The 10,913-nt window shown below is 41.7% G+C and overlaps 1 protein-coding gene and 1 long non-coding RNA gene across 2 annotated transcripts in view; both read right to left on the reverse strand.

Moving 5' to 3' along the window:
* The window catches only part of NANS (N-acetylneuraminate synthase), a 19,832-nt gene that overhangs the window by 7,840 nt on the left and 1,079 nt on the right, over positions 1 to 10,913 (reverse strand). Inside the window, exon 2 of the mRNA XM_006911546.3 lies at positions 8,045 to 8,260. Coding sequence (XP_006911608.1) covers positions 8,045 to 8,260 — 216 coding nt within the window. The remainder of the gene's footprint in view (positions 1 to 8,044; positions 8,261 to 10,913) is intronic.
* On the reverse strand, positions 3,543 to 8,033 carry LOC112479449. Its single transcript, XR_003046197.1, has 2 exons — positions 6,666 to 8,033; positions 3,543 to 6,556 (listed from the first exon to the last, which is right to left on the reverse strand). It is a non-coding gene; the product is annotated as an uncharacterized LOC112479449 (long non-coding RNA).

Below are 10,913 nucleotides of genomic sequence, written 5' to 3' on the forward strand. Positions count from 1 at the left end.
AACCAGCCCTAGAATGGAACTGAAAAACATTCGTTTTTAATATACTGATTGAACAAAGTCAAACTTTCCCACCTCTCTCACTTTATCTGGCAGATAGAGTGTTTTCTATTTTCAGAGGGAAAATTCTATGCTAAGTTTTCTCCTATATAGTTTTCGATTTGTGAGAGTGGCTTACGATGCAAAAGTCTCCAAGAGCATGCATAGATATATGAGCTCACTCGGGAAAGGTACAAAGTGAGCAGGGGCAAGGAAGGAACAAATGCGGAAAAAATACTTCTCAAAAGCTTACCCACAGGGGTTGTAAAATCTACACTTTTCAAACGAGGAGAAAAAAGGGGCAAATTCCTGCTCCGAAAGGATTGACTAGATCATTTTGCAGTCCTGGGGAAGCAGCCCCACCTAGTGGCCATTTTGAAAACTGTCATTTCATATTGATCTTTGCACAGGGTGCCAACTTCAGTCATGAGCACAATGCTAGTTAGCCTTTCAGGTCTGTGCCCAGCCTCCTCAGGCTGCATCGGCGCCTGTGGCCCCTTTCTCTCTGTGGACTCCTTGGCTTCCCCTAGCCCTGCCCACCCAGCTGTCCATCCCCTTTCCATGTAGGGATGAACGCTGCCTGGCGGCCTCTAAACTTCTCCTTCCCACTCCATAGCAAAATGCCTTTTGGAGTCAGCCTGAAAGTAACTCAGCCAGTATGACCCTCCCTGGGAATCCACCCGAGTTAAATACACCAGCAAACTGGTTTGGGTGAAACCCTGCATTGCCAGACCTCCCTCTTACAGGGTCCTAGTAAATACACTTGTCTAGCTTTTTCACCCCAGTGTTTCCCAAAGTTATTCAACCCAGAATCCTTGTTTATTCGGGGGGATGAGCTTTACTGATTCTAAATAAATTAATGAGAATTAACAATGTGTGCCCATTTCTGTATAATGTCCTATGAGAAACTTTGGGGCTCACTGATCTAAGGGGTAACAGAAGAGAGAAGCTGGGGTTCTTCTAAAGCCCCTTCCATTCCCCTCAGTTTTTGGGTCCTGGAGGGAAAGGAAAAGAAACCTACAGTGAGGAGCTGGGAGAAGACTGAGTGCTGGAGCACTGCCAAGGGTGAGGAATGATGGCGGGGAAGCATGGAGCCGAAAGAAGGTTGGGCCTGCCCTCAGCCCAGTGTCCCTGTCAGACTGCACCACAGCCTGGGCAGGAGGCCCCCTGCTGTGGTGGTGGCAAACGAAAAGGGAGGAGGAGAGGGCACAGCGGAGGCAGGCACTGGGAGTGACGGCCAGCTCTGGTGGGATGCCCCATTTGTGTGTGAGGGCAGCATGTCCTTCAGGGGCCACCTCGATGGTCATGGCTTCCCTTGGCTTTCTGAATAAAACTCTCCATTTAGAACAAAGGCATTCTGCTCGTCTCAGCAGAGTTCCACGTGTCACTGTGCAGCTTTTGCCCAGATGCCCTGATAGTCTTCTTGGCCTAATAAAATCCTGCCACACCTTAACCTTTCCTTAGCAAACAAAGAACACCCAGGAGAGCATGCACAGTAGAGAAAACAGGCACTCAGTAAATGCCTACTGTCCATAAGGAAGTTAGGGTCGATAAATACCCAGAGCTACTTGCCACGTAAATGCAAAACAATGGACCAACCCGCTTCCGGCAGGTGGGTAGATAGGATATGCTGGTTCAGAAGAGGAACCTGGCTGGCAAAGCAAATTAACTCTTGTAAAGACTCTTAAGGATGCATTCCCTCTCAAGTCAGTCAAGAGACTAGCTGGAAATAAATAGCATTCTTAGGACAGAGGGATCTCCTTGCCCGGATAGTATGAAGCAGAAAAACTCCAAAGGGTTCTAAGTAACAGAATAGCTATCATTCAGTGGATGCAGGTGTTGGGCTGCCCTGGCACCTCACAGGCTTCTCACTGAATCCTACCACAGCCCGGCGGGGTGGGCATCTTTATTACCCCATTTTTATAGACGGGGCACCTGAGGCTCAAAGAGGTTAGTCACCTGAGCCCATGCAGTGTCAGTGCCAGGACCTGGACTCACTGTGGCTGCAGAGCACGCATTCTACACACCAAACCGAAGTGCCTCCTGGTAAATCAAAAAGGCACAAGCCAAGAGGCAGCCCCAACTACCAACGCCCATGCTCCTTTCCATCTTCCAAGGGCTCCTGCTTCTTGCCTCAAAGCCACCTGGGAACGAATGACCTAAAGTGACCTTTCCTAAGCAGCCTCACAGATGCAAGGACGTGCCCTCTCCTTCAGAATCCACGTTCGGAAGCTCGGGTGCCTGGAAACATGGACTGAGTAGGAAAGTCCTCATTTCGGGCATAAGTCACCTTAGTGACGGGTTCCCTGGTCCTACAATGACTCCGTCCCTACAAAGGCCGGAAAAGCCTTTGGACAGCGGCTAGTTCACACACACAAGAAAAAATAGAGGCCCAGAGCACGGAAGGGAATTGCAAAGCAGAGCAGGACAAGAACCCAGATGTGCCGACCCTCAGCCCATGTTGCTTTCTTCAACTGTAGCTACTGTTCGCTGAGTGCCAGCTGTGTGCTATGCTTTAGGTGAATGATCATTTAATCCTCATAAAGACCTCACAAGACGGGTTCAGGTACTAACCCACTTTATAGCTGAAGAAACAGGAGCACAAAGAGGTTAAATAACCTCCACATGACACACCAGGAATAACAGGCAGAACCATATTCAAACTCAAAATCTGACCACATAGTCCATGCACTTAACCACTGGGCCGCACAGCCTGGGTACACACCATACAGTCTAGGTATGCGTCATTCAGCATGGGGACCTAAATGTTTTGGTGCTTACACTCTTCAAAATTACTAAGGACTCTACAGAGCTCTTGTATATAAGTTCTATCAATCTGTATTTACTAAATTAAAATTAAAACAGGAATTTTGGATTTTTAATTTTAAACTTTTTGAGATAATTATAGCTTCATATGCAGCTATAAGAAATAATACAGAGAGATCACATGTACACTTTACCCAGTTCCCCCCGATAGTAACATCTTACAAAACTATAGTGTAAATATCACAACCGGAAGAGTGACACTGATAGAGCATCACTGATCTTATTCAGATTTCACCATTTTTACATACTCATTTGCATGTTCATGTATTTAATTCTATGCAATTTTACCACATACACAGACTCACGCAATGATCACCAGTCATGACAGAGAGTTATGCCATCACTACGAGGTTCCCTCCTGCTCTCGCATAATAGTCACTTTCACCTTTCTCCCCGCCCCCTCTCTGATCCCTGACAACCACTAACCTGTTCTCTATCTCTATAGTTCAAGAATGTTATATAACAGAATCACATAGTATGCAACCTTCTGAGACTGGCTTTTTCATTCAGCATGACATCCTTGAGATCCATCCAAGCTGTTGCATGTACCAGTAGTTCATTCCTTTTTATTGCATTGTAGTAATCCGTAGTCTGAATGTATTAGTATGTTCGACAATTCATCTGCTAAAGAATGTCTGGGGCTACTACAGGTAAAGTTGTTATGAACATTCACATACAGGTTTTCGTGTGAAGCTAAGTTTTATTTCTTTTAGAATAAATTACCAAATGACAACTGGCGGGCCACATGATAAGCACGTGTTTAGTTTTATAAGACTCTACCAGTACATTTCAAATGGGTGAACTGTAATGTGAATTATATCTCACTAAAGTTGTTTTTTTAAAAAGAAAGAAACTGACATATTATTTTCTAGAGCAACTGAACCATTCCACATTACCACCAGCTTGATCCATTTTCTCTACATCTTTAGCACAATTTGGTGTTATTGCCACTTTTTATTTTAGCCATACTGATAGTTGTGTAGTGATATCACATTGTGCTTTAAAACTGAGAAATTTTTCAATCACAAACATACACAAGTGCAAAAGAAAATAGATAAATCAGACATCATCAAAATTAAAAGTGTTTATGCTTCAAAAGAACCATCAAGAAAGTGAAAAGATAGCCCACAGAACAGGAAAAGTTTTTGCAAAGCACATATTTGATTAGGAACTTGTATCTAGAATATATAAAGACAAATAACCCAATTTAAAAATTAGCAAATGATCTGAAAAGACAGTCCTGTGAAGAAGATATACAAATGGCGAATAAGCATATGAAAAGATGTTCAACATCATTAGTCATCAGGGAAATGCAAATCAAAACCACAATGAGATACTACTTCACACTTGCTAGGATGTCTAGAATCAGAAAGTCAGATAACAAATGTTGATGAGGATATGGAAAAACTGGAACCCTCATACACTCCCAAGGGGAATATAAAATGGTACAGCTACTTTGGAAAAGTCTAGCAGTTCTTCAAAAAATGTTCAACATAAGAGATAGCATATATATACCCAAGAGAAATGAAAACCTGTACATAAATGTTTAAGATAGCACTATTCACACTAGCCCAAAAGTGAGGACAATCCAAATGTCCATCAGCTGATGAATGGATAAATAAAATGTAGTATATCCATAAAACTGAATATCACTCAGCAATAAAAAGGAAGTACTGACACATGTTACAGCATGGATGAACCTTGAAAACATGATGCTACATGAAAGAAGCCAGACATAAATGACTTAAAATCGAATAACTGACATCTCTGTTTTAAGACTGACATCTCTGACATAACCTGATTCTACGTATATGCATTGTCCAGAATAGGCAAATTTACGGAGATGGAAAACAGATTCATGGTTGCCTCAGGCTGGGAGAACTGGAATGAGGAATGACTGCTAATGGGTACAATTTTTCCTTTCAGAATGATAAAAATACTCTAAAATTATGTTGATTGTCATGCAACTCTGTAAATGTACTAAAAACTTTAATTGTATACTTGAATTGGGTGAATTGGAATGGTAGGTCAATAAAACTGTTATTTAAAAAAAAAAACAAAAAACGCCTCTCATTAGCCACTACTAGAGGAATGATGTCATCACACATTACATAGCCTCTGGGAAATGCCACTGTGAGAGAATGACAGTGAAAAAAGCAAATGACATTTGAGTACCACAAAGATATCTAGTTCTGACACTGCGAACCTTCTGAAAGTTCTCACGAATCCCCTGATGGGTTCCCGGACCACACTTTGAGAACTAGTTTGTTTATTTTTTGTTATTTTAGTTTGTTATTGTTGTTTTTAGCTGTCACTGCAGTGAAATTCCCAGATGACATTTCTTCCACTTCTCCTTGCTTTGGATGGATTCAATGCTAGGTATGGTCAGGTTTTAGGAAAACTGTCCCGAGGAATCAACTATATTGTTCCTAAACCACTGAGGCTAATTATTTTTAACAAACCATTCAGGACTTAGTTCTCCAAATGAAAGTACTTCTCAAAGTAATTATTCTGGGAAAGGCTATATGCTTATACCGAAGACAAGACTAGGGATCCAAAATACTTCTGTACTCTTTTTTGGAAATTCTCTCTAGAGCCTGTTTATGGGTCATGCAAAGACAAATCTGTATCCTTACTGACTCATTACTAAGTCAGTTCAGATCAAAAGTTTCGCCTAGGAATTTTGAGTCTATTCATATTTGGCACAAAAACAAGCAGCAGTTTCCTGAACCCAAACCTGCCCTCTAAGGATGAGGACTTGGCTGTCCCTGAGTGTCTGAGTCTTACAGGCCATTGCCAAAGAGCAAGCCCATAAGGTTCTGAACTCCACAATGCTTGAAACAAGCAAGTAATGAAAAAATGTCATTTCTTGGGTATGAACTTCCTTCCAACAAGGTATTTACTAAGCACATACTATGGGCCAACACTGCGCCAGCATCTGGGTTCACGGTGGTGAACACACAGACATGGTCCTGCCCTGAGAAGTATGCTTTACATATGTGGTCTCTCCTGCTCCACAGGACAAGCCTGCACAATGGGCATTTTTAATCCATCCACCTGCCCTTTACCCATGAGGAAACAGGCCGCCTGGAGAGACGCAAGAGGAGTGTGGTGAGGAGGGCAGGCTGGAGTCCCCTGGGTCCACAGCAGCCTCTGCTGATCAGTAGCTTTTGACTCCCTCTCTCTGTTTCAATATCCTCATTTGTGAAATGGAGATAACACCCGTCCTATCTCAAGAGGTTGTTAAGAGGAATAAAAGAGTTGATACATTTAAAATCCCTAGCACAGAACTTGATATATCAGAAACACTCAAGAAATATTAAAGATTCTTATTCTTGATCACTTGGTATGTTAATGACAGAACCAGAAACAACACTTAAACTCTTTCTAACCCCAAACCCACATTCTTTCCTACTTAACCTTTTTTGACTTACAGATCCTTTTAATGATCTGATAAAACCCACTAGCTCTTTTGTTTGGCTCATTCATTCATTCTACTACAAAGTGCCAGGCACTGGGGATATGGTGGGACTAACAGTCTGGTAGGCGGGAGCGATAATTAACACATCATTACAGAAGTAAAGAGCACCAGAACAGAAAGAACAATGTTAACAGAACAGAGTTTAACCAGGGCAAAACCAGCTGTGTGACACTGTACAAACTTCCCGGCCCCTCTGAGCCTCCATTTCTTCATCTGTAAATTGAAGCATATAGAGATAAAATATATTACTGTATGTGAAAACACTTGGTAAACCATATAATTCAAAAGTTGGAAATTAGGACTGTAAAATGCACAACTATACCTGAAGAATGTTATGCTTATGAATCCTGTGACTGAAGGAATGAATTTGGGCTACAGTACTGAAGCCTGGACTTGTCGAGTCTCCCGAAGGTCTCTGCCTCCCCACCTTTTTTTAAACTATCAGTGGCATAGGCTGGATTTATGTTTCTTTGGACTCAATTTACAGACACATTTTGGGATTGGAACCATGGCTCAAAGGGTCAAGGGCCTAGAGAATGAACTGGGGTCACTTCAAATATTCTGGTTGACTAGAAGAATCTCCAATATTTCAAGAGCCACACAGATGTTCTTAGGTTTCATCTAATGATCCATTCCTGCAAAGCTATCCTAAGGAAAGAACCCAAAACACAGAAAAAAAGACGTTCATCTCAGTATTATTTATAAACACACACACAAAAAGCATTCTGCATGTCCAGAAGTAGAGAAATAATTAGTAGATTATAAATCCCCAAAAGAATTATTGTAATGGCTGTGTGTAGTGCTAGATGCGTGCTAGCATAATTGGGGGGATCACTTCATGAAATATATAAGAAAAATCAATCAATCAATCAATCCTCAAAAGAAATATTACACCCCTACCAGAAACTTTAAGCACAAGATGTAAGGAGTTATATGCCAATTATATCTCAGTAAAGCTGGGGGGGAAAAAAACAAGATATGGGTAAAAGCTTGTGGTATAATGATAACTGAGAAAAGTATACATGGAATGAAATATTCACAAATATAAAAACCAGGCAATAAAATATGCATATAAAAAAGACTTCAGGAGGAAATGAAAAAAAAGGAACTGCCACATAGGGATTATGAGTCAGTTTTTTCTCCCCTTTATCCTGTTTTCTAAACTTTCTGTGATATTATTTTATAATTAATATTCTTTTACATTCTAAAAAAGAGCACATGAAGGACTCTTGAGAAGCCAGGACACAGAACAGATGGGACCCGAGACCTGGCACCAGCTAGCCTCTTCCAGGATGTCAGCATGGCCACTCCCTTCTGGATGACGCCAATGCCACCCCACCCAAATCAGCCGAGGCCACTCAGCAAGGGGTGGACACCTGTCGGAACTGAGTTTTCCACTAGCGGGAAACTGGCCTGGCAGGAGTTTCCCACAAGCTTGAGGGACTCTAAGATTCCAGTGTGGCTGCCCCCTGCTCCCAGAGACAACTTGTTTTGAAAACTATGGTACTCTTCCCCCTCCGGCCTCCCGTTTAGTTGGGTGTTTATCTGGTTAACACTATGGGGAGCTCCAGATTCAGAAAGCACAAAAAAGTCTAAAGTGAGCAAGGGCTGTGGCGCTGGCTCTAAGGCAAAAGCCACCAGGCCACCTGCTATGCTCTGAGTCTGTTAAAGTGACAAATGACATAGTGGCAGAGGGCTCACCTCATCCATGCCAGAGGCAGTGAAGAAGATGCCAACCTCCTCAGCATACCTCTGCAGCTCCTTGTACTGCGCATGGCTGAATTCCAGGTGGCGCTTGTGTTCCCCATACGTCTTACCCCAGGAATGCTTCGAAGCATACGGCCTCTCCAAGGCTTTCCGATTAAACTTGTACTCCAGCTCACTCTTCTGGAACTTGGCACAATCAGCTCCACACTCCTGCAACACACATTAGGGCTCTTTCCAATGACCCATCGTGGATTCTCAAAGAGAAGAGAAATGTTGGGGCAACTGCTATGACATTATTATCTTTAAAAACAATGGTGATTTACAGAGGTGGTAAGAACCCCTAAAGAAGAGGAACAGGAGATGCAAAAAGTCTTAAAGAAAGAAAGGTCAGGGATGGAACTTCCTCCCCTTCCCCCCTTAAAATAGGGAGGGAAAAAAAAAAGGCAGGGGCCTTTTTTGGGCTTTGCATTGCATTGTAATATTTTTAAAAATTAATCAAACAGTTAAGGAAGATATCAAGTTGTGTAACTCAGTGGAGGGTAGTAAAATGAGCACCAAAACAAAATTTAGCAGAAAAATAATCAGAATCTGACCCTAACTCTTAGATAAATCACTTCCTGTCTCTGGACTCCCGAGTTTCTCCATTTATACAAATAGCTGCTTTGGGGTACCTCCAGGACCTATAACTGTTCTGAGGAGCCTCTTTTGGAGGTGGTAAACAAAGGAACAACTCTGCTTTTAGCCGTTTTGCATTTGTGCTTTTCTGTATGACATCCTGTTTGAAGAAGAGGTTCTAGGCAAAAAGCAAGGAAATAAAACTTAGAAATGCCTTAGCCTTACTGAACGGAAGCTATAATATAAAAGCTGGATTGTCTGGCTATAAAAGCTATAATTATATTGCCAGTCAGCTTCTGATCTCTCAAAATTATTTTTAAAAAACCACTCAATAGAAAGATTAAGAAAACTCTCTAAAGTCTCAGCTTACTGACATTTCTGTAGACACAGAGGTATTCATGCTGTTCAAAATCTTGGCTCCAAAAATGTCTGTGCTAAGAGTGATGTTCCCACTCCTGGAAAAATCACAAGATGGCACAGTCAGGACATGAAACTGGAAAGAAGTTCAAAGAACTTTAGAAATGAAAGTGACGTTGGACAACACAGTTCTCATTGTCTAGATGAAGATCCCAAGGCCCAGAGTGACCAAAGTTGCACAAGTCTCCAGCAGAGACAGTCAGACTGCTTTCCTACAGGATGCAAACCAAGTGTGTCCTGGCCCAGGGCTGCAACCTGGATCCCTGCTACACCCAGGTCTCCAGCAGGCTAATGAGGTCTTCAGAGTGTCCCTTAGGCTCCCTTTGCTTTTCACCTCTATCTCAAGAAGTTAAATGGCTTGCCTGCATCTGGGCAAACCTTCCCTTTACAGGAAGCAAAAAGTGAAGTAGTAGATACTACTAAAGACAAGAGGTCAAATAAAATTCTACTACATTCCACACGACAGCAGTGTGGAGAACAAGTTCCTCTTCTTTTCTCAGCTTCTTTCCTAAAAATAAGAGATTTCCTTATCTGTTTTACTATAACGTTGATGATTTCTTTGTCCAAGGTTTTGCTGCATCTCTACTGACAAAAAACAAGCAGCAGAACTCCAGGATGAGCCAAGGTGTGATGCTCCAATTGCATCAAAATTTGAAAGTTAAAAGTATATTCAATTAGCAAATCTCTACTTATAATAAACTTATATATCATTATAATAAAATAAATTAAACAAAATCAAGCACAAGAGAAAACAATGCAACCAAGAGACAAAATAAGAGATGAAGCTGCTGCTGGTGTAACAGTATACTGTTTTACAGCAAATTTTTAAAAAACAAGAACAGAGTACACTCTACAATAATAATAAGTACAGTATAATAAATATAAAAACCAGTAACATAATTATTATTATGTACTGTACATAATCGTATGTGCTATACAGCTGACTGTTGAACAACATGGGTTTAAACCACAAAAGTCTACTTATATGTGGATCTTTTCAATAAATATAAAGTCTTCCATATCCCTATCCACATCTGTGGACAGAACCAATCCACAGGTGCAGAGAGGCGGCTGTATGGATTGTTCTTCCATTTTAAATAAGGGACCTGAACACCAGCATTTTGGTATAAACAGGGGGTCCTGGAACCAATCCCCTGTGGCTACTGAGAGTCGACTTAAGTTTTTAGGAAGTCAAAAGTTATGTGCAGATTTTCAACTGCGAGGAGGGCGCTCCCTAATCCATGTGTTGTTCAAGGGTCAACTGTACTTATATAACTGGCAGCTCAATAGGTTTGTTTATACAAGCATCACCACAAACACAAGTAATGCATTGCACTATGACATTAGGATGGCTACGACGTCACCAGGCAATAGTAATTTTCAGCTCCATCATAATCTTATGGGACCACAGTGTATCTGCAGTCCATCCTTGACCTAAACTTCATTATGCGGAGCATGACTGTATTGCAAATCTTGTGTGCCAAGCACTGTGCTATAAGCTTTATGTAAGTTATCTCATTTGATCCTTACGACTCTTAAGCAAGTACTTATGAAGCCTGGTTTTCAAATGAGGCACTGAGGCTCACAGAGATTAAGCAACTAGCCCACATTCACACAGCTGGTAAGTGATAGAGTCAGGATTTGAACTCGGAGTCCTGGCATATTAACCATCTCACATTCCAAACACAAGGAATGGCAGGCAAGAGAGACCACAGGAACTTCCAGGAACTTCTGGAACTTCCAAAAATTCATCTTCAATGTCAGAGACGAAAAATGATAGGTGGGAAGGGGCCAGGTCATCAAGGTCTTGAAGACTATGTGAAAGGTGAGG

The sequence above is a fragment of the Pteropus alecto genome, unplaced genomic scaffold, assembly GCF_000325575.1.
Source record: "Pteropus alecto unplaced genomic scaffold, ASM32557v1 scaffold114, whole genome shotgun sequence".
In the NCBI taxonomy this organism is placed as follows: Eukaryota; Metazoa; Chordata; class Mammalia; order Chiroptera; family Pteropodidae; genus Pteropus; species Pteropus alecto.